The following is a 25,477-nucleotide window of genomic DNA, read 5'->3' as shown; positions in this document are numbered from 1 at the left end:
CTACATATAGCCATATAATAAACATCATATCCTTAGACTTTTATTGCATAAATTAAAAAAAAAATTGAGTTACAGGTTTCAGCCCTTACCTGTCTTATCTTATTCTTAGTTTTTAACTGTTACTCTGAAACTTCTGCTTTTTCTGTGGGGTCAGAAAGACATGAATTCAAGTTCTACTACTTATCAAAGCAGGGCTTCCCTAGTAGCTCAGCTGGTAAAGAATCTGCCTGCAATACAGGAGATCCCGGTTCAATTTCTGGGTTGGGAAGATCCCCTGGAGAAGGGATAGGCTACCCACTCCAGTATTCTTGGGCTTCCCTGGTGGCTCAGACAGTAAAGAATCCACCCATAATGTAGGAGACCTGGGTTCAATCCCTGAGTAGGTAAGATTCCCTGGAGAAGGGAATGGCTACCCACTCCAGTACTCTGACCTGGAGAATTCCATGGACAGAGGAGCCTGGTGGGGTACAGTCCATGGGGTCGCAAAGAGTCGGACACAACTGAGCAACTTTCGTTTTCACTTATCAAAGCAAGTTTCTTAACCTCTCTGAGACTGTGTTCTCATCTAAAACAGGGAGATCATACCATCAGGGTTTTTGAAGAGTAAATGAAAAAATGTCAAGAACTTGATACATAGTAGTTGCTCCCTAAATAGTAGTTCCCTTCTTCTCTTCCTTTTAAGCTTTAGATCACAATCTTATTCTGAAATGGGATGATGGGGTCAGAAGCATTGATCTCTCTTCAGTTGGTGTTTTCAGTCTCCCATCTTTAGTCGATAAGGCCGCTACAACATGAAGTTCTTGTTCTGGATCAAAGTGTAAGGTCAGTGACAATTTAGGGTTGGTGGGATATGTGAAAATCTTTCTTTAGCTTTCCCAAATGAATGATATCTTGCCTGGATCATTCTTTTCCATAAAAAGAACTGCAGATGTTGTTTCATTTCCTTGGGGAGTTCATGGTCTTAATTGTGGCTACATCTGAAATCATTATTTGAAAGTTATCTGGACTTTCTTTCCAAATGTTTTAAAATTTATTTTTCACTGAAGATTGAAGATATGAATAGTAAATGTCTTGATATCTTTCTCGGGGTATTCATTTTCACTTATAGGCCAAATCAATTCTGAAAATACTTTTACCTTAGATTACTGATTCTTCAAAATGTATTTCTTTTATTGGGTCAAGTATTTACTTATTATTTTTAAGTTGAAATACTATGCTCAATTTTCTAGAAATGAGTTATCTTGATTCATCACTGTCTATGCACATTTATTTAAGCAACCTAATTTTGGAATTCATTTAGTAGTTAATAAACATACCGCCCTAATTAACTATTGATATTTAGCAGTTATCAATGTATTCTTTACTACTCTTAGACATGTCCTTATTTGTAGTATTGCAATTTCACTACATGGCCTTTGCGTCACAGCTTTATATCTTCTTTCTTATCATTTAGGGCATAGTTGAATCATTTTTGAACTCTGAGACTTTGTTGTTCTGAATCAGATAATTTTAAAGTTTATTGTTTGTTTGTAATTTTGTTCCTTGTGATTGTAAAGTTATAAATGAGTTATTTTTTTAAAATTAGTTATTTTGAAAACTCTTCTTTGAGTTGTTTTCTGAATACGGAGGTTGTACTATTGAAAATTTTTGTGTGTGACATTTTCATTGGCATTTTAATGGGTTTAATATGAAGAAGCCTGTCTACACTGCCACTTAGGTTACTGTTTTCCAAGAAGTACAAATATTTTTACTTGTAAACTCTAGCCTTTAAAAGTAAATACAGGAGTACTGTAGATGTTTTTTAAACTGATGATAAGTTATTATCCAATAAGTAATTTTCCTCATCTACTTCATATAAGTGAGGTTTTATTTTCAAATGAACCTCTATACAAACAGATAAAAGTACGCTTCAAAGAAAACAGAAATGTAACTACAGTCATTAGTTTCCTCTAAGACCCACCTTTAAATAAGGCATGGCCAATCTAGCACTGAGAGAAGAAACGAGCGTGCCTGATCACACAAAGTTCAGAGCACAGCCTCTGTCTGCCCCATGGCAGCAAAGCGGGAATGAGGTCAAGTGGCACAAAGCTCTTCTTTAACAGTCTTTGAGTCAGCTTACCACATCCATCCCTGGAGACTCCTCTGTACTTTAGCCTGAGAATGAGTTTTAGCCTTAAGAGTAGAAAAGTTATTTATATTTATATCTTTTATCTAACCATTTAACCAAATTTCCAATTCCAAAAGAAATAAAAACTCTTACATACTGAGGAACACATTTTAGAAGAAAGTTCAGTATTTATTTGAAAACCATTTGACAGTATTTTTAGAAGATATAAAATAAGACTTGAACAGAGAGACATGACTCCTGGATGGAAAAAACTGAATATAAAACAGTTAATCCTTTCCAAATTAATATATAATTTTAATTCTATCTTAAGCAGAATCTCCAATGACATTTTATATTGAAACAAAATCAGTTTAACCCTTATATGGGAAAAAATGCCAAATAATACCAAGAAATATTTTAAAAGAAGAGTAAAATAGGACTCAGTTGCTTTTCTATATATTAAAGCCTAAAATATAACTATCATAATCAAGGTAGTATCATCTTGATACAGGAATAGAAACAGACCCAGGAAATATAATACAAGGTACAGAAATTGATAGATGTATATGTGAAACAATATAGGGCTAAAGTTGCATTTGACTTCATAAATAAAATACATGGTGTCATCAGACTGGCTATACATTTGAAAGATCATAAAGTTATACTCATATATCATACCATGTACAAAATATATTTCAGATGGATTTAATATATATATAAATAAATCAATACAAGCATTAGAAGAAGAATTAGAAGGATATTGGCTTAGACAGAAGACGCCTTCTGAAGATAGAAACCATAAAGAAAAAGACAGATATATGTGACTAAATATTAAAAAAATTTTGGAAAGCAAAATATAATGTAAACAAAATCAAAGACAAATAATATACTGGGAAATAAACAACTGTGTCATATAGAACAAACAAAACATCACTATCATTAATAAACTAAGAGCTCCCAACAAACTGAGGAGCCAAATCATCTTAAAGAGACATGAGCAAAGGATATGAAATAACAATTCACAGAAGAATGCAAGAGAAAAATAAAACGTGAAAACAGGCTCAACTCACCAAAATTCATGGGAATATAAATGAAAATAGGATACCAGTTTTCACCCAGAAGAGTAATAATACTCAGTGATGACTAAATACAGAAAACAAGCATTCTGACACTTGCTAATGGAAACCTGCACTGTTACAACTTTTGGGGAAAGGAATCTGGCAATATACTTTTAAACTGGAGATATATGTGTCCTTTGACTCTGCCCCCTGTTGCTCCCCCGTCTTGGGATTCAACCAGGGTGAAGAACCACAAGCCACCCAAGGGAGACGTTAATTTTTCTCCACAGGGACGGAGGAGTGAACATGGTGTAATCACTAACGTGAGTGAGTGAGAGCCATGCCTATGAGCTGGATGAACGTCTGTGACATTTACCATGAAAACACAGCCGCGTGGTAACGCTTACATTTGAAAGATCCTCAAAGATCGGGATATGTGTGCATGTGTGATTGAACCGTATGAAATTGCTGATATTCAACTCTTTTCGATCTAATAAAATGGCAATCTAAGTCACAATCTAACATAAGTCTATTACATGTTTATGAATATGAAAAAAATGTGTAATGATATACCCTATCATTAACACTGGTAGCCTGCTGGGGGGAGGGTAAAAGAGGAAAGGAGAAATTAGCTTCCTCATATATCTTTGCACTGTTTTACTTGTTGAAATTTTTGCATATCAAAAATATCTAATAAAGCAAAAACAGGAAAGGAACAAGACTCTCAGGCTGGCTATCACTTGGAAATATATCTATTGGCAGAATCTAGTGATGGTCCATTTAATTTTATCAAATGTAGTGAACAAACACATTTATTTTCTTGTCTCTTTCAATAAGATGATGCAAAATAAAAACCCAACCAAATATTTGTTAACCAAAACAAATTTCAGAATTTGCAATAAGACTAATAAAAACAAAAATTCAGAGAACATTAAGTGTTGACAAGTGGAGCAAAAGTCACATTTTTACACTACTAATGAAGAGTGAATCAGTGTAATCACTTTCAAATGACTTGGCATTACCTAATAAATTTGAGCATTGCATATTGTATGACCTAGCAACTGAACTCCAAAGTATACGTCCTAGAAAAACTGGATGAGGACTAAGACCCATGTACAGAGTGTACTGTGCAGCATTTTCATGAGAGCAAAAAACTGGACAGAGGATGAGATGGCTGGATGGCATCACTGACTCGGTGGACGTGAGTCTGAGTGAACTCCGGGAGTTGGTGATGGACAGGGAGGCCTGGTGTGCTGCGATTCACGGGGTCACAAAGAGTCCGACACGACTAAACTAAACTAAAAAACTGGAAGCAACCCAAATGTCCCAAATGGGTTTAACAGAAAAAGTATGGGATGTTTCATACACAGGAAGAAATACTGATGTACTAATTAATACTAGATAGTAGGGAAAATGAGTGAACTTCAGCTGCATATACCTACCTGCTGCTGCTGCTGCTGCTAAGTCGCTTCAGTCATGTCCGACTCTGTGCGACCCCAGAGACGGCAGCCCACCAGGCTCCCCTGTCCCTGGGATTCTCCAGGCAAGAATACTGGAGTGGGTTGCCATTTCCTTCTCCAGTGCATGAAAGTGAAAAGTGAAAGTGAAGTTGCTCAGTCGTGTCCAACTCCTAGCGACCCCATGGACTGCAGCCCACCAGGCTCCTCCATCCATGGGATTTGCCAGGCAAGAGTACTGGAGTGGGTTGCCATTGCCTTCTCTGATATATTTACCTAGTTAATCTCAAAATGTAATGTTGGGTAAAAATCTAAGCCAGAGAAAAAGTATGATTGCATTTCAAAAACAGGTGACACTAAACAATTTAAGAAAAAGCAGGGGAATGACAGGTAAAAGAAAAATAATCCAGATTATGGCTTTCCAGGAAGAAGGAGAAAGGAGGGGCTGGAAGGAGCAAACGGGAGTCTTAAAGATAGGGAGAAAAGTCAGGAAACGTATGCATGTTTCACCAACAGTCTTTAAGGTGTACATGTGTATACATCCATATATTTTCAGGATGTGTGGTGTGTTTCACTCACACACACATGTGCACACAGAATCTAGAGCTATGCTTGCCCATGCCAACAAAGCCCATCCTATTACTAGAGAAGTCACTTAATCATCTTACAAGAATGCTTTGCATTGCAGATGTTTAATATATAAATGAACAGATATATTTTAGAGTAATACTCAAAAGGAACAGCCCTGGGAGTCATGTTCTTCCAGAGTCAGGGTAAAGTGGAAATTTCTCTTACACAATTTTTGCAGTGCACCAGAAACTGGTGAGACTGTATCAGAAAATCCAAGATAAACACACACAGTGACATAAAATTTTTCAAATCACCTTGGGAAAACTTTGTTAAATCACAGCAAAAAGCAAAGGGAACATTTCTGGGCAAGAGTTACATGGGTTTTACTTTCACCCTGGGGTAATCCTTTGATTTACTTTCTAATTTAAATTACATGACACCAAAACTCAAGTTTCGGCTAGTAAGATTTTCAAAAGCAGGGGGAAAACATGCCATTTCTCGACTACAAATCTTGAGGACCCAGGAAACACTGATTTATTGGGAACAGACCAGATGAAGCTCTATTTCCAGATATTACAATGTCAGTCCTGATTCACAGCAGTGGAGCAGCTAAAAGCCTTCTATATAAGGTGGTGTTTTACCAGGTGAAGGAAGACAATTAGAAAGGGAGGAAGTCTGTCCTTACTCCCATCCTCCACAGCTGCTGGAAACCAAAGCTGTTCCTCTAATTGAATCACTGCTAATTCTATGCTACTGGCTTCTTTCCTTTCCCAAGGATTATTTTGAATATTTGGACGTCTACTTTGTCACTCTGTTCTGTCTATTGCTGTTAGGAGTTTGGTAAATAATCTGATTTAGCTAAGATGTTTTACCGACAGGATATCCTGTATCTGGTTAACTAAGGCTAGAGGAAAGAGTGGTTAGACAATCTGCAAGCATGTTATTTTTAAAAGGAAAGGAAAAGACAAAAAAGTTAAAGTGGCTCCAGGCCCTTCACCATCTCAAGTAAACCAAAACAGTATGATACTGAACTACCTCCCCAAACATGACTTATTTACAGATGCGACATTTTTACTTCCTCATGCTAGAAAGTTCCACTTCATGCTCATGACCTGGAAATACAGGTGCAGCACGATCAATGAGGTAAGCAGCTCTAAATTTTCTCTTTAGCAAGTGAAAAATGGGAAATTAAATTAATTGCTGTGCCTGAGTACATTTCCTTCAGCAAAGTTGCACAGATTGCTTTTTTAAAAAATCAGCTTTTTTGAAATACAATGCACATAAAAATTTACCCTTTTAAAGTATACAAAATTCAGTGATTTGAGAAAATTTTAAAATTGTACATCCACCACTACCATCAAATTCCAGAACATTTTCTTCACCCAAAAAACAAAGTCCATAGTTTTTAAACAGTCAATCCCCATTTCCCCTCCCCCACCCCAGGTCCTGCAGCCTACTTTCTGTATCTATAGGATTTTCCTGTTCTGGACACTTCGATAAATGGAACCATAGATTACGTAGCCTGTTGTGCCTGGTTTCTTTCACTTAGCATAATCATTTCAAGGTTCATCCATATTGTAGTATAAATCAGTACTTCCTTTTTATGGCAAATAATATTCCATTGTATAGATATACCATAATTTTATCCATTCATCAGTTGATGGGCATTTGGGTTGGTTGCTAATTTGTGATAAAGAACAAAAGAAAGTCTAGAAAGCAGAAGGAACTAGCCTTCAGCTCAGAACTAAACCTAAGCCTGGGGTTAATAGACAACTACTGTGATACTTGCTTTTACACTCCATTCCCATAAATCATATTACTTCTAGATAATGTTAGTAGAAATGTCAGCAGTCTTAACACGGGATATAAAATTTTTTCTTATACTATTATTGAGGGAAGAAGAAGGAAAATAGAATTAAAATATAATTGAGTAAACTCCTTTGATAGGTGAGCAGATAAATTGTGGCATACCAATACTCTAGAATATTACTCAGTAATAAAAGGAATAAAATATTGATACATACAGTATGGATGCATCTCCATGTAATTATGTTAGCAAAAGAGGCCAGGCAAAAGTAAATATAATATATATCTACACTTACATAAAACTCTGGAAAATGCAAACTCTTCTAGAGTGACAGAAAGCAGATCATTAGTTGCCTGAAGATGGGGAAGGGAAAGGAGAGATTGTTACTGAGCATGAAGAAACTTTTTTTTTTTTTTAAGAAACTTTTACATGGATTTGTTCACTGCTTTGATGGTGGCTATACTTCCATGGATGTATGCAGTCAATATTCTTCAACTTTAAATAGGTATCATTCATCATATGTCCATTATATTGCATGTCAATTATGTTTCAACAGAGCTGTTAAGAAACACTATTTTTTAAAAACAGAGTATACCATTCCCACCACCCCAAAAAAAGTAGGCTTCCCCAGTGGCTCAGTGGTAAAGAACCTGCCTGCAGTGGAGAAGACACAGGAGACACGAGTTTGATCCCTAGGTTGGGAAGATCCCCTGGAGGAGGGCATGGAAACCCACTCCAGTATTCTTGCCTGGAGAGTCCCATGCACTGAGGAGACTAGCAGGTTACAGTCCAGAAGTTCGGAAAAAATTGGACGCAATTGAAGCAACTAAGCACACACCAAAAAAAGTGAGCATATGGAAAACGCTACTTTTAGTTTGCAGATATGGTTTCAATTAATTCTGTAACAAGTTAAATTACTCTCATTTTACACACAAGGAAATTTGAGAATGTGAAAGCACAGAAGTTTTCCAAGATGGTCAGTCAGTACCAGGCTGAGATCTCAAAATCCATGCCCTTTCATTACACCACACTGCCTTTCACTGTTTCTGTTATAGACCCAACTCTGTTCTGGGATCCTTGGTCCAAGCATTTCCCAAGTCAGGGAGTTTCTGGTCCACAGAACTGTATGCTTTAGGGTAGTACTCCAAATTTGTTTTTTTTTTTTTCCCCCCATCATTTTATGCTGCCACAAATACCTTTCCAATTATGGAGATTTATCCGATTCAATTGATTTACTCATTCTCAGTGGATCAGAATGGTTAATCTGGATTAGATCAAGGCAAGTAATCCTGGTCCCTAGGTCAAAGGAGTGAAAATAATTCATCTGAGATTAAAAGCAAGCTGGACAAAAACAAAACCTGCCTACTCAACCCACCAGAGGTGGATGCTGTACTTCTCTGGGACAGAAGTCACTCCTTTGATTATGAGAAGCCCAAGAATGTGGACTATTCAGAGTTGCTCTGAGGCGTCTACTTACTTTTCACCACTCCTTCCTCTAAACTTGAACTTTGAGTTGAGGATCCCATCCTATGTCTGAGCAGGACAAGCACGAAGGTGGTTTCATCACCTCCTTACCTCCTCCTGATCATGTTTTTACCACACAAACAACGGAAGTCTCTCCAAATGCTACCAATCGCGTCCGTGTTCATTTGAACATGGACTAGGAAACTAATTAAGTACAATTAATGAAAAAGTGAAAGCTGGTTAAAACAATTTTTTTATAAGACAACTCAGATTTGGGGGAGAAGAGGGTGTTATTTCTTTCACGGAAGATCTTCACAATGACGATTAACTGTGGCATATATCTTCTATTTGCCTCTCCAAACCCATTCTCCATTCCGTCGTACCTGGCTCTACACTCTGAGAGACTAAACTGTGGACTCGGCAGCCAGCTTCCTTGTTCATTGTCTTCCAGTTGACTTTAGTCAATAGTGAGCACAAGCAGATAGGAGGAGAGAGGAGAATTATTTCAGGGCATTTGTTTCCCAGCACCCCTGCTGGCAGGATCATTATAATTGGGCCACATCCCTTTCCTAGAGGCCGCAGTTCCAGGCAGGAGGGTCCTCTCCTCCTAGCCCTCATCCCCGCTAGGTCTAGGATGGTGAAGGAGCCCTGAGGAGGTACATCCTCCCTTGTGGTTTCCCTAAACTCTGTTCATGTCCTTATAAATATTCTCTTTATTAAGCTCTCCTAAAATTAATTGACTTAAGGATGTCAATTGTTTTCAGTGCAGCTGACAGTTTCTGAGGGTTAAGACTATGCTTATTCAGAAAAAGAACTTATTCCAAGTTCTCAATTTATATGAAAACACTGACATTCATGGGGTTGAAATCAAGCCCAGACAAAAACAAATAACAGCAAGGTGAGATGTGGAGTAGGGTGGTCAAACACCACCAATCCGCCCTTCCTGCCTTGGCAATTCTGTAAGGCAAAAGCATAGATTTGTAAGAACAGTGAAGGTGGTGGATGTATTTCTCAGATTTTTAAAATATGAGAGATGTTTGACATCCAGTTTGCTATGTCATGCTTCTTTACACTTACTGACCATACTTCTATGGTACCTTCGACCTTTCTGCATATGACATTCCACTGAGATTGAGACTTTAAACCACTCTTTCTGTTTTAATGGTCAAATACAAAGAAAGATACAGTTGTTACAATAAAAACTGCCTAAACAGCAAATCAAGGAAAGAGAACAGATTTCAGAGGTGCCATCTGTTTTCTCTCATTGATAAATAGCATCATATACAGTGTATAATGCTGTAGAGGTGAAGTGATGCCTCCTGTGACATGCATAAGATACAATCTCAAGTAGACTTTGATTAGAGTTTCTATATCAAAGATATAAGTCTATTAAGGTAAAAGATGGATTTTGATCCTATCTAAGCCCCAAACTAACCTCCCATCCCAAGAACTGCCTCAACTATGTCATAACTAAACAGAATAACTACTTTAAGGTTAAATTTCTTTGATGATGCCAAAATACCATTTAAAATCTGTAAAGCTCTTTTAAGTGAAAAGGATAAAATGTTGAAATATTAATACGATGCTTTGTTCATTTTTGTTTGTTTTTTGTTAGTGTGTGTGTGTGTTTACCATAGATTAGGACAGGAGATAGAAAAGAGGAACTCACTGGATTAACCTGAGCCAGTGAGGAAAGACCTACCCCTGTATTTATGATGGGTATTTATTAGAACTTAAAGAGTATTTGAAAAAGGATACCAAAAGAAAATCTGGGAGTTCTGGCAGCTTTCATTTACTTCTACATAACACCAGATGGTTCTTACAAAGCTCTCAACTCTTATTTTTTAAATGAGTGGTAGCTTCATTCTTTCAGCTTTTCCCTAGCTTAATACAACATATCCATGAATAATACTATCTTGTATTTGTACAGCATTTTAAAATTTACAAAGAACTTTCCTATTCATTATCTCAATTCACTTTTCCAGTATTTCACAGAAAATATTAAAATCCCCATTTTACAGATGAGGAAACTAAGGCCCCAAAATAATAGGATTCTTTCAGTAGCAACTTGAATTAGGTTAGGTAAAAAAATGGGAATATATTGGTTCACTTCAACTGGATGGATGGACTCCAATTCTCACTGGGCTCTCTTTCCTTCCCTTTATCTCTCTGTCTTTCTCTCTTTTGCTTCCCCTCTATGCATCAGACTTTACTCTTTCAGGAGACTGAAGCATGCCCTTAGTGATTCTTACTACCTTGAGGCAGGAAAGGGTGGGACCTCTCCTCTCGCAACCTGAGTTGAAAAATTTCAGAGAAAGACTCTATTGACCCTTGCTGGGTTGCATGCCCACCCTTCGAACCAACTCCTCTGGCCAGTACTCCCCAGACAAGCAAAACAGACACGGCCAGTTAGGGAACTGTGAGCAGGGCATACAGGCTGCATCTTGCCCAAGGAGCAGAATCAGAACGACTTCACAACTGGATCTTCAGACTGTAAGCCTAACAGCCTCTCCTTCACTTCTGGCCTCTCACTACAGGGACCCTATGGAGTTCCTCTCTTCCTCACAGTTGCCAGTGCACTCTGGTTCAAGGCTTGGAAAAGACCTCAGATTCTTGTCCTGTTCCTGTCACTTGCCATCTGTGTTCATGGGCAAGTTACCTAACCTCTGGGAACCACAGCTTCCTTCTTTGTAAAGCAAAGTAAACAATTTCTGCATCACAGGGTCATCAAAAGGATAAAGGGTGACAACATACTCCAGATGACTTTGAAAATGATAAGGAACTACCTTAAGGTTTATTACTTGCATTCTGTATGTGAATCTTACAGAAGCTAAAATTACACAGTAACAGTCTTCAGTCATCATTCTCCCCGCCACCAGCCCTCCGTTAGCATCACGTTGCTTCTGACATTTTTACTCTTTAAGAAGCATCAAATGGTGTCTTGAAAAGATTTAGTCCCAAAGAAAAGTTTAAAAACAGATGGTTTAATGGCACTCATCGTACCTTCTCAGTACAGATTAACCAAGAGATGGAAAATTTTTGGAAGACATACAAGACCAGTATTAAGAGTGATTATCTCCAAGGAGTGGGCTATAAGTTGGTGTTTGGAAAGAACTTCTCTTTTTTACTTATTCCTGTGTTTACTACTTAAATTTTTAAAAATCTTACACACATATTCCTTTAATAAAAAAAACATTGAAAAATTACTAGGTTAGTTACTACAGAAATTGAACATAGTATATATCTAATATAGAATCTGACACTTAAGAAGCTTTCAATATTTCCTGCTTACTGATCAAACTAAGTATTTCTAGTTACCACCTATCCAGCAAAGTGAAGTGCACTTCACTAGACTAAAAGCCAGCTCTGATTTCTATGAAAGTACATTTTCCATTCATCATATTGTGAGGAATGCTCATACCCACCTGCTGAGGATATGGTTTTAAATTCTTACACCTTTACACACCGACACTAAAAACTACCTTCTTAATGTCCAATTATAAAACAGTACATTCAGCTGCCTCTCTACTCTGTTACTGCTGTTTATTAACATCAGAGGATGCTAGACTTCTAGGAACCATTCTGTCTTATAGCGGAGGGTTTGTATGTTATTTCTGAGGAATTAAAGGTTACATGGCAGCAGATGCCAAAACTAAAAGATTTAACTAGCATTTTTAAAAAATGATGCAACAGCTACAAAGCTTGGATGCTGTGCACCAGCTAAGTGCTATACTGGTTGCCTAGTTACGTCTCTGCAAAAGGTCAAAAAAGTTGTCTCTAAATCTAGAAGGAATTAAACCTTAAAGTTTTACCATTTTACCCCTATGTAGACATCCCTTAAAATAAATGCCCATTGCACTTTGATCAGCTGGCAGCACTTGGGAATATCTAAGAAGATGTTTTAATAAAAGACATTTCTATATATGAAATTTGTTACCATGCTCACATTTCACTGAAGTTGCAACATCTGGACTCTTTCTGTTTTGTCATACCCAATTGAAGACCACCACTACAGGGTATTAAAAAACTTTTCAACTTAGTTGATATAACTTGTAAAGTGGAAGTGGAAAAAGTCCAGTGTTTTAAATTGTTAAACTTCAAAAAAATTTTTTATTGCAATAGCTTTGTAAATTATAGGCCATTTATAATTAAGCAACAAAAATATGTATCTTAATAAGAAACAACTAGTATCTTAACTCTTTGAATTTCCTGACTGGCTCTGCTGGCAGACACTTTTAAGTCCAAATATGTTCTCCTAGTAATGGCACAGGACAGGACAACTATTTTGGTTTATAAATCTAAAAACATGAGTGTATTAAAATGGATGAGATTTCCTCCAGAATTTGAATAGGGAGAAACAGTCTTTTTTTTTTTTTCCTTCCTCTTGAAGTTCAGCATTTTTATTTCGAGGTAAAAATTCACAGAACATGAAATTAATCATGGACCACTTTAAAGTGTACAATTCAATGGCATTTAGTATATTTAAGAAGTTGCATATCCATCATCTCTATTTAGTTCCAAAACATTCCTATTACCCCCACAGAAACCCTGCATGCAGAATAGTTTGGGTCATTTGGATCTCCTATTTACATTGACTCTGTAATTTCTCTTTGGAAAGGAATAAAAGAAGCTGAGTTTAATCAACAGCATAAGGATTTCATCTCCTTTCATTTCTTCTAGAGTTTGTTTGATTCACGAAAAAACCCAGCTGAGATTCAAAACTGAAAAGAGGTTAGTCTTAAAAAAATGAAACCAAGATTGAGAGTCCTAGAAGGAAGGAACCCCAAAAAGGGATTCATAAGAATATCAGAGTTAACTCACAATCTATTCAAGACCTATTCTCATCAGAAACCCAGATCTTCTACAACAGACAGTGCTCAGTCTTTTTTTTTTTTTGGAAGAAAAATAAAAATGAAGAAAGAATTCCTTGTACCTACCAGCTAGAACCATTTAGAAGATAGGAAACAAACCCATTAAAAAAAAAAGATTACCAGCTCCTAAAAGTCAAATTCTGTTCTGGGGAAGGTAATGAATTGCTCTTTTAAGTACACTTACAACCTCTTTGTTTTTTTTTTTTTTTGGGGGGGGGGGGGGATTTCCTGGTTTTAATAGATTAAAATGACATAATCCAATCTAACTCATGCATCATTTTCAGAGACACAGTGCAACTGGAAATATTTTTGCCATTGCAGTGGACACTTCTAAAAAGCAAATGCCTATGGATATGCTTGCATCTTGAACATAAGAAGGAAAGAAATAGGGATTACATACAGTTCTCTATGGATGCCTGTGTTTCACACATTGTGGAAAAATAATAAAAATGGCCTTTAAAAGTTTCAATATGCATGTAACATAGATTTCACCTCCTTCGGTTTGCTTGCTGACCTCTTAGATGACTTGGTTAGAAGCCTGTTTTCATCGCTTCTTTGTTAACTGTTGTTGGTACTTTGTAGGCTATACCTTTTAAACTTCTGTAAAGAACATTACAAGCTATTTCAGGTAATTTAATTTTGTGCTGAATATTCTTCAAAGGATTTTATAAATAATACAATATTTTAAATGAGTCTTCAATTCAATGGTTGTTACACCATATTGTTGCTTTCTCCGACTTTATCTACAAACGATCTAATTCCAGGTAAGTTCAAGAGGGATCCAAGGACTGGCACTCTTCTAATAAAGCCAACAACCACAGGAAAGAAGCCCCTGAACGAGAAAGAATCCATAAATTTCAAAGATCATGCCTATCAAATGTGAACCAATCAGGACCACAAACACACCACCCAGGAAAAATCCTGTAGCTTTCACTTTATGTTTTTGGAAGAAGAATCTGAATATTCTTTCTAAACCAATTACAAAAGCCAAGCCAGCCACAAATAAAACATTTCCAATAGCCAGTAGTGCTTTGTCAAAAAAGAGGATCATTCCAAAGAATAGGAAGAACACGCCAAATCCTGTTAATCCCATTCCAATTTTCTGTGTGTCCGTTAACGAGATCATGGCTGCAGAGGTGAGGGAGGCGGCAATAGCACCTCGGAGCGCCCTGGGTGTGGAGCGAAGTGGAGAGAATGAAGCCGGGAAGCAGCCCAGGCAAGAGCCGCCACATCTTCCGGAAACCCACTTACAACCTCTTTGAACCAGCGGCTTAGAGAATAAAAATCTCCAAATAAATGTCAGAGAAATAAAATCAATGAGGCTTTAGGGTCTTTAGTATTCCTGATTTCTCAGTCTGACTATGCTGTGGGTGAGGACAGAGCAGGGCATTATGGAGAAGGGAGGAAAGGCTGAATAAGAGTCTTCAATAAGATGCACCCACTTACTTACACCATGGACATCATGCAGGGGTACACAGGTAACACTGGAGAAATCTAAGAGTGGGTTATGAAATCTAACGCTTCATAAATGTTGGTTCTTCTAAGATGGCTTGGGGCAAACAAATGTATGTGGATACAGATTTTTCAAGAGTTAGGGTTCACCCTTATGCTCAACCCAAACCCGGGAGGTTATTGTCATTATTTTGTTCAATCAAAATTTCTACTTTCACAATTCATCAGCATGACAATCACTTTCTACCAGAGCTATTTTTAAACATCTTTGGGCTCAACTGTCCCAAACTGCCCAGAACTCTAGTAGTTTTAGCACTAAAGATCCCAACTCCCCAGTAATCCCTCAGTCTTGGACAAAATCAGGATGGTTTGTTATTCTACAGCTAGCCCTATGTTTGACATTCAGATCTGTATTGCTGACCTGTCTAGAAGTGGATAGAGAGGGGACTCGTTACAAAATTAGCTACATTTAAAATCTCCATCAAAAATTTATGGCTACATACTACTGCAGAGATCGTTTTAAAAAATAACACAGTGATCCATTTCATTCACTAGGCAAGCAATGGTTTTATGCTTTGTGGGGATGACCTACCTAATGTATGGAAATTAAACCACACTTAGAAATTAGCTAGAATAAATACCACTACAGTAAAGTTCTAGAGGAGAGTGAAAAAGTTGGCTTAAAGCTCAACATTCAGAAAATTAAGATCATGGCAACCTGGTCCCATCATTTCATGGGAAATAAATGGGGAAACAGTGGAAACAGTGTCAGACTTTATTTTGGGGGGCTCCAAAATCACTGCAGATGGTGACTGCAGCCATTAAATTAAAGGACACTTACTCCTTGGAAGGAAAGTTATGACAAATCTAGATAGCATATTAAAAAGCAGAGATATTACTTTGCCAACAAAGGTCCGTCTAGTCAAGGGTATAGTTTTTCCAGTGGTCATGTATGGATGTGAGAGTTGGACTGTGAAGAAAGCTGAGTGCCGAAGAATTGATGCTTTTGAAGTGTGGTGTTGGAGAAGACTCTTGAGAGTCCCTTGGGCTGCAAGGAGGTCCAACCAATCCATCCTAAAGGAGATCAGTCCTGGGTGTTCATTGGAAGGACTGATGCTAAAGCTGAAACTCCAATACTTTGGCCACCTCATGCGAAGAATTGACTCATTGGAAAAGACTCTGATGCTGGGAGGGATTGGGGGCCCGAGGAGAAGGGGATGACAGAGTATGAGATGGCTTGATGGTATCACCGACTCGATGGACATGAGTTTGAGTGAACTCCGGGAGTTGGTGATGGACAGGGAGGCCTGGCATGCTGCGATTCATGAGTCACAAGGAGTCGGACATGACTGAGTGACTGAACTGAACTGAAAGTTCTAGAATATTGTTATTTTTCTTCCAATTTCTACAGGTTAGAGCCTAATAAATATAGCATAATGTGACAGGCAGACATAACAGCATAAAATAAAAATCTCACATTTCTTTGGTGCTATTCAAAGACCTTGGAACTTGCACACTGCCGGCAAACTCTCCAGAGCTGGAGAAACGCCAAAAGCAGCACAGTCCTCAGAGGCCACACCCACAGCACCAGAAAGTCTGGCCAAGGGAGGAGCCACTGGACTTCAACCTGTCCACCTGATCCAACGCCACATACTCCAAGAAAACTAAAAGCCTTTAGTGCCCGTATCCACAAAGCAGGATTTGCAGAGTCAAGACAAGAACTCACTTAATCAAGTTGGGAACCCTAAACCTTCTCAACCCTATACAATGAAATGTAAGATAATTCCATCTCTGTTACCTGAAGCATTTCTACCTTTCTGAACAGTTCATCTTTTTTACTCTGCAGTAGGCAGAATAATGGGCTTCCCCCAGTGGCTCAGCAGTAAAAAATCTGCCTGCAATGCAGGAGGACACAGGAGATGTGGGTTCGATCCCTGGATCAGGAAGATTCCCTGGAGGAAACCATGGCAACCTATTCCAGTATTCTTGCCTGGAGAAGCCCATGAACAGAGGAGCTCGGTGGGCTCCAAGTAAGATAATATTTTTGTACTATTTTAACCCACAGTCCATGGGGTAACAAAGAGTCAGACACAACTGAGCATGCATGCAGGCAGAATAATAGCCCTCAAATAGGTCCATGCCCTAATTCCTGGAACCTGTGAATATACAACCTTACATGGACAGAGGAACTTTGAAGATACGATTAAATTAAGGACCCTGGGATGGGGAGAGTATCTTGCATTACCTAGATATGCCAAATCTTATTACATGGACCCTTAAAGTCAAAGAACACTTCCTGGCTCAGTTCAGAGGAATGGCTATGGGTGAAAGACACGTGGAGATGCAAGGCTGTTGGCTTTGAAAATGGAGGAAGGGGACTCTAGGATTCTCTCCAGAATTCTTTCTCTCCTTTCCACCAGAAAGGAACACAGTTCTTTAGACCAGTGAGATCTCTACAGAACCTAACCTGCAGAACTGTAAGATAATATACTTGTACTATTTTAATCCACAAAGTTTGTGATAACTTGTTATAGCAGCAAACAAGAAATGAAGACATCGTCATCACTGCTGTTCAATTTGCATAACACTTTAGCAGTATTTTGTTTTAAATCTCAATATTTGACCATTTCTTACCTACTGCTTCATTTGCATCTCTATACAGACACAAAAATTAGATTTGGTACTAGAACAAATATGCTCAAAATCCCTCCAACAGTGCAAAACAATATATTTTTTTAAATGTCTGTTTAGTTTCTTTCTTTAGTTTGTTAGCAGAGATCACTTATATAAGGAGTTTCTTTGCATAACTGAAACCAGTAATTATGTATGAAGCAAAAATGCTTGTACAGAAGAGTGAAAATGACAAATAACTTCTTTAAAGGTGTGTAAAGACACAGCAGTCCTCAATGTATCCTTAGGGCACCAGATTGCTGGAAGATGCCACTGGCCTTTTGTGAGCCAAGGGCAGGATACCAAGGAATACAATGAAGAATTGCCCCATTCAACACACAGCAACTCCCACTGAGAAATCCGCTTGAATTAATTTGAAACATTTAAGTACATTTATTAGTATGAAAGAAATCAACACCAAATCAGATAAGAGAACATGAAGTACTTGTTTTAAACGACTTCATTACCCATTACAGTATTGTAAATTAAAATAAAGGAAAAAAAATACAAAAATAAATAAATAAATAAATAAATAAAAGACTTCATTATTTATAGTATTTGGTAGAAAGTAGGGATGGCTCAGCCCTCACCTGAAAGATATTAAATACTTCAAACAAAATCTCATTATGGGGTAACAAAAGCTATGCATGGTCTTAAAAGCACAAAACACACGTAGACCTTCCTTCTAATAATCTCTAGACCAGAAATTCTCAATCCTGACTATATATTATAATCACCCGGGAGCTCTTAAAAACTACAGATATTCAGATTCTGATTCAACTGGTCAGTACTTTCAAACACATCCCTGAAGATTCCGATGTGCACCCAGGACTGAGAACCACTGTTCTGTACCATCCACGAGCAGTCTACTGGACACACCCATCTGGATGTGGCCACTCCTCAGATTTGAATCTGTTCTTCTTGTAGCCCAGTTATCACCACCACTGAATCTCCCAAAAGAGAAACTTGGCAGTTTTTCTAGATGTCCTCCATTCCTTCATCTCTATTCAGCCATTCTTACATATCCAGCCCATCATTCCCAACCCAAGATATATACTGGTCTCCCTTGCACGAGGCTTCTCTCTACTTCTTCTCCTAAGAAGGTTCTGAGAGTAGTGAATACTAAATATTGGCTGAATGAGTAAATGGATGAATGGCTACCTTCAGTAAACTAAGGGTAAAAGTAGGTTTTATTTTTTATTTGCATTTTGCTGTAGCCAGTAATAGTTATGTAAATAAACAATAAAAAATCCAACAGCCATGTTTAAGCCATTGCCATATGATCCAGTGGGGAAAGAAGAGAAGCAGGTAGGGGTACAAAGAAACAATACTGCTCATGAGCCAATAACTACGAAAACTGAGTGACAGGGATGTAGAGGTTCATTATGCTATCCTCTCTATTTGGGTATATGCCTGAAATTTTTCATAAGGAAGTTAAATTTTAAAATAGGGGGGAAAGTCCACATCAGGACGACGAAAGGTGGAACTATGTCTTGGTTGGAGAGGGTGAATACATTATCACCTGCCTCAGCAATATGGTGACCTTAGGGCTTCCCTTGTGGCTCAGCTGGTAAAGAATCTGCCTGCAAAGTGGGAGACTTGGGTTCAATCCCTGGGTTGGGAAGATCCCCTGGAGAAAGGAAAGGCTACCCACTCCAGTACTCTGGCCTCAAGAATTCCATGGATGTATCCATGGTGCTGCAAAGAGACGGACACAACTGAGTAACTTTCACTTTTTTCAAGTCTATAGCTAGATTCAAATGACTTTCATCAGTTTCAAAAGCCAAGTCAGTTTCTTCAAGAAGAAACTACACCAGTATTAAACAGACCTTTTATTGTTACTATTGTTGCTGCTGGAAAAGCCCTTATAACATCAAAACCAGTTAAGAACAGGGTTTTCCCTATCCTTCTCCAGTCTAATTTACTCTGACATCTGTCTTTCATTATCCTCAATGGGTGCTACCAGTTAATCATGTCTGGTGCCATAGGGATACATTTTGTTAAGGCAGTCATCTCAAAGGGTCTCCAAATTCAGGTTTTTAGAAAAAAGTAGGGGGCAAAGTGGGGAGGAGGGCAGAGCGAGTTCTGGTGAGAAATCTGATCTTTAACAATCATTAAGGAGAGTCTTTTCTTTCCCCTTTAAATCCCCTTCAGCAATCAACATTGCTAAAGACTATAAATGCTTCTTCTTGATCAACATTTCATGTTAAATGCTTTCACCTATAGGCTTACTGAAGATGTTTTTTTCATTTTAAAGTTCTGGTTAGATTTAAGATCCTAGAAGAAAATATTTCAGAATTCTTACCTCTTCACTTCCCAAAGCCTGAGGCTCACTGGCTGTTGAGAAAACAGAGAGGAAAGTGTTTTATTAAAAAAAGGAGAGACAACATGATACATAAAAGCTGAACAAGCAAATAAATGTTTCTGTAAATAGGGTTTGGTGGTGATGGCTAAATAGTTTGAAGGGCAGGGGGGTTCACAGGTTTACATTTCTGAGCCAAGAAACATTTGTTAACTCTTTTTCTTTGAAGAAACAGATTTGTGAAAATATGAGTTCCTTTCTTTGTGAACATCCCCAGCCTACAAGAAAACACGAAAGTCAGCCTGGGGAACCTAGGGCAAGCAGAGTTCTTGGTGAGAGGCTGTGTACAGGTGAGATGAAACAAACTTTCCTCCTAACTCGATTAGCTCCCAGCAGGACCAACGTGCAGATATGCTCTTTTGTCAGGTACTAGGGACAGAAGTGGGGCTCCATTTGTGTGCATCTATTGGAGGAGGAAATGGCAACCTGGCAACCCACTCCAATGTTCTTGCCTGGAGAATCCCAGGGACGGGGGAGCCTGGTGGGCTGCCGTCTATGGGGTCGCACAGAGTCAGACACGACTGAAGTGACTTAGCAGCAGCAGCAGCCCTTTAAGAGGGTAGACTGAATAAGTTTATGGTTAAAAACATCTTTAGCATCCAAAGCAAAAGGCTATTCAGAAGTAGAAACACGGACTTCCCTAGTGGTCCAGTGATTAAGAATCTGCCTTCTAACACAGGGAACGCCGGTATGATCCCTGGTCCAGGAAGATCCCACATGCTGCATAGCAATTAAGCCTGTGAGCCACAACTATTGAGCCTGTGCTCTAGAGACCCGGAACCACACTACTGAGTCCACACACCTAGAGCCTGTGCTCCAAAACAAGAGAAGCCACCGCGGTGAGAAGCCCACTCAGGGCAACTAGAGAAAGCCCATGCACAGCAATAAAGACCCAGCACAGCCAAAATAATAATAAATAAAGAGGTAGAAATGCCTATACCCCTAGCCACTAATGACCTTTGAAGATGTTCAGCAGAGCTGGCCTAATTTTGCCGAGTGCGAGTGTGATTCATATCAGAGAAAGTTCCTATGTAGAGGAGCTTCTTTACTGCTGAAAAGATATCGAGCAGTCAGCTCAAAGGGAACTACCTAAGCCTCAAGGAATGCTCTATCATTCCTAATTTGTTATGTCTCAGAATTAAGAGGTATTTGGCATCTAGAGTATTATGACTGAGGGTGGAAATCACTTTCACGTTGGGTCCTAAGACCAAATGAACATCAATGTCTCTAGAGACTGCCCACTGTTTGAGACTGACATGTGTGCTAAAATCTCAGCTCAAGTGCTCATATTCCCGATGACTATAAGGGACCATATGTTTTTAAATGAGCCAAAGTTATTAGAAAACTATTATTTCATGATTAATGACAGCAAAGGAAACAAAAACAAGCCAAGGGCAAAAAACAACCTATTTTCAGAGAATAAACCCTAGGGACAACAATGATTAGTGGGACTTGCAAAATTAGCCTTGAAGGGAGCTCTTAGTGTAGCACTCTCATAAGCTATTGTAAAGTGAAATTCACTCAGTCATGTCCGACTCTTTGTGACCCCCATGGACGATACAGTCCATGGAATTCTCTAGGCCAGAATACTGGAGTGGGTAGCCTTTCCCCGTCCAGGGGATCTTCCCACATTGCAGGCAGATTCTTTACCAGCTGAGCTACAAGGGAAGCCCATTGTGCCAGATTCTTTACCAGCTGAGCCACAGGGAAGCCTACACACTATTGGGGGAGCATAAACTGGCACAATCTCTCTGGAAAGTAGTTGGGCACTATATTAAGATCTCAGATATATTCTCAGCCATTGTCTTAGTGAGGTCACTCCTTAATGTGATCCCCCAAATGCTAAATATACACAAATAATTATTATCAAGGCATTAGAAATAGCTTAAATATTAATAATAACAGCTATTAAGTAAAACAAAAAAACTACACACAGTGGAACTTGGAAAGGATAAATACAAAAGATTTAAATGCTGAGGAAAATACACATGAAATAAACTTACATGAAAAGAATACAAAATTATATATATAGTATAAACCCAGCTAATTTTCTAATATTTATATTATATATAAATTTTCTAATATTTTCTTTAATATTTTTCATATATAATATTCTCCTAGTATAACATATATAATATTTCCTAGTAAATATTATACATAACATCTTTCTGACACACATTTTTCTAGAAAAAGATTGGAAGGATCACATCAAAATGTTAACAGTGTATTGTCCTTTATGCCCAGAAAATGTAAGTACTAGAAATTGCTAGATATGACTCAATATCTCTTGCCTCCATTCTAAGCTAGACACATTTAAGTCAAGAGTAAGTGCTTTTCCCACCTTCCCTTGTGGCTAGGTATGTGGTCATGTGACAAAGTTCAAGGGGAAGGCTGCAAAAGTGATCCATGCAACTTCTGGGTCATGCCCTCCCCTTTCCAACTTCCTTCCTTCCTACTGGTCACAGTGAGGTTTTTATGGCAAGAAGCCACTTTAGACCACAAAGCAAGGAAAACATGATAGGGATGATGTAACAGTATGACAGAGGAGCCTGGGTCCCTGGGAGATCTTGTCAAGGAGTTCCCTCACCAGCCCTGGACTACACACTTCTGGGCTGTTATGTGAAAGACAAATAACTTCTAACTTTTGTCAGTCACTGTGATCAGGTCTCTGTCACATGTAGTTCAACCAACAACTTGATTAATGGAAAGGGTCAGTCTTAGGTTATTTTTTACACTTTAAGTATTTTTGGAATTTTCAATGAATTCCTTTCATCATCCAAAAAAAAAGTTTAAGCCTTGTTTACTAATCTTAAAAAAAATTAAGACAGCATAGAATGAAGTTTGGATAACATGTGCCTTCTTCCTATATATGAAAAGAGAAATGAGTTTTGAGAAATAGTTATTACACCATATGCCACGGCAAAATCATATACAAACTCCCTGCATTTGTATCACCCTTTAATCACACCCCATGGCACTTCATTTCAAGCTTTTTAAAAAATAGTTTTAATAAAGAAAAGTTCTAGAAATAAAGTCTGCATAAGGAATACCCTAAAAAACCTCTGTGCTATGCTTAGTTGCTCAGTCGTGCCTGACTCTGAGACCCCATGGACTGTAGCCCGCCAGGCTCCTCTGTCCAAGAGGATTCTCCAGGCAAGAATCCTGGAGTGAGGTGCCATGCCCCTCCTCCAGGGGATCTTCACAACCCAGGGATCGAACCCAGGTTAAAAAAAAACAAATCTCTAGGTCAATGTATTATACTTTTCCATTTAAGAGGATGCTGAAGCTTCTTAAATTTAAAAATATTCTTGAAAACCAGTATTGTATGTGTACCAACTTATACCTTTAATTTACAGTGTTGTTTGTTCTCCGTATAGAATCATAATGAATCATTCCTCAGTAATCCCACTTTGTTGACTGTCCATCAAAAAAACAAAAAAAAACAAGCATGCTGATTTTACTTTCCCCTGGAGGAATAACAGTTTTGGCAGAGTTCACATAACCTCCTTGGTCACCTTTGTGACCCAGAGGCCTGTATTATAAGATGATTGTACAAGACAAAGGAGTCATATTCCCTCCATAAAACAGAGAAAAGAGACCTGGTCTACTTGGGGACTGGATCTGAAACAATGGCCTAAAACCCATCTCTAACTGTATCAGAATAATGCACTAAGGATCCTTTAAATCTGTAATAATATTATGCCAGTGGCATTTGGTACCTTTTAGACGCTCATTAAAGCCCTGTGCATCTGCACACCAGTCACTTCCCTGGTAGACCTTAGAGACTTACATGTAATTACATAGCAGATAAGGGACCTATTTCCCCCATCTTCCCAAGAGTATGCCAAATGGTCCTTTTCTCCCCTGTGAATCATAACACCTAACACTAGTATGATTAACTTATATTCAGTAACAAAGGGAGGATTCCAGAGTTTCTTCACTTCCCTCTCAGGATGACTGAGCCAGCATGTTCTTGAGAAACCCTTACACTTTCTCTCACAATAGTCAAATTGAAGCTGATAGTCAAAGCTCTGAATTCTCAGTTTCTCTCCCCCTCTTCCCTTTACAGGAACATAAGCAACCCAACTCCACAGGCCTGATAACCATGGTAACAACATGCTCTGTGATTATGAGTGTGTTTGTTTTTTAAAATGACTCACAGATTGTTCCCCTAGAAGCCCCAGACAAACAGGTTTCTGGCTGGTTTATAAAATCTATCCAAAGTTTCTTACAAATTTCTTGCTCTTTGTAGCACAACTGGTATGATGGAGAGAGAGTCATCAAATCAATATGTCCTTTTCTTTAAGGATGAAAAAAATCCCTCTTGATTCCTTAAACACTCCAAGATTAATCAATTTAAAATTTGGGTTAATAATGAAATTAATTTGAGTTTGTACAATGGAGATAATGAATCTGTTCCTAATTTAAATAATTAAGGTATTTCATAATGCAGTTTTAGAGATCCAAACGTAATAATCAGATGAAAAAATCAGTAGTAAAAAATATCAAATAAAATAGCTTACATCTGTGTGTACATGTAAAATGCTTTAAAAGAATAAATGTCTTTTTTTATTAAAATGAATTTTCTTTTCCTTAACACTGTCTAATCATAACAATGTAACTTGATTCTAGGGTAAATGTAAGTCTTAGTACCGAGACGTTTTTAAACCAAGGTCTAAGATAAAGGTTCATTTTTAAAAAGTGAATATGAGAGACGCCAACATTTGGAAGAACTGTAGACTACTTCCATCCATTTATCAATACGAGTTATTTAAGACCCTGTATGTACTTAGCACCATTGTTTATAACTGAACATTGCAATAGAGCTTAGGGAAGACCATTTTCCTACTGGAGACAAAGGCCACAGGCATGGTTTAGTCCCTTATTTTCTCTCAGAAGATCCTCTGTGTCACAAAGTACCATTCTGGATGAGCTTTAAGTCAAAGGAACCATGACCCAGTGATTACATCAGGTCTAGAATTCATAGTCCTGACTTGGGCATCACAGATGACTCTCTTCAAAGGAAAACAGATGTTGTAATCTTGGTATACTGATTTTCCTCTGTTTGAAATGGAAATAAACCCTATTTTAAAAGAGATTTAAATAAATTTTATGCATATCTATTTAAATTAAAATGTGAAGTATCCTAAGGCTTACTTATGGTATAATTTATCACACACACACACATACAATAGTCATTAAAAATTAATTTCTCCAAAGTGCTACATCTTTTATGTACTGTTACCAATAATATTTTTTTCTCTAGAGTTTGAAGGGATAACCAGACTATACTGGTTAGGATAGATTAGGTTATACTGTCATAATTAACAATCCTCAAACCCTTTAAGAAAGAAAAACTCATTTCTCCTCTCTCTACATGTCCACTGTAGGTCAGTGGAGAGACCATTTCTGTTGTCTTTATTCTAAGAACCAGGCTTAAGGGCTCAGCCACTGTGTTTGTGCTTCTACCACAGTCAATTGCCAAGGAATGTATTCACATCCTGGTTCTTTTAAGCTTTTTCCTAGAGGTGACAAACATCACTTCCGGTCACGTTTCACTGGCCAGTGCAAGACACATGGCTACATCAAACTAAAGTAGACAGAGATGTGAGTCTATCATAAGTAGGCGAGGAAAACTGGAAATATTTATGACTAAGCA

The 25,477-nt window shown here is 38.1% G+C and overlaps 1 protein-coding gene across 1 annotated transcript in view; it reads right to left on the bottom strand.

Annotated features, from left to right (window-relative positions):
* GNG2 (G protein subunit gamma 2) overlaps positions 1 to 25,477 on the bottom strand; it is a 128,652-nt gene that overhangs the window by 89,394 nt on the left and 13,781 nt on the right. Inside the window, exon 2 of the mRNA XM_052647362.1 lies at positions 19,762 to 19,793. Within this exon, the coding sequence (XP_052503322.1) occupies positions 19,762 to 19,793 (32 nt within the window). The remainder of the gene's footprint in view (positions 1 to 19,761; positions 19,794 to 25,477) is intronic.

The sequence above is a fragment of the Budorcas taxicolor genome, chromosome 10, assembly GCF_023091745.1.
Source record: "Budorcas taxicolor isolate Tak-1 chromosome 10, Takin1.1, whole genome shotgun sequence".
NCBI classification, from domain to species: Eukaryota; Metazoa; Chordata; class Mammalia; order Artiodactyla; family Bovidae; genus Budorcas; species Budorcas taxicolor.
Note: the sequence above shows the minus strand (reverse complement) of the source record. Positions and strands in the feature narration are given on the sequence as shown.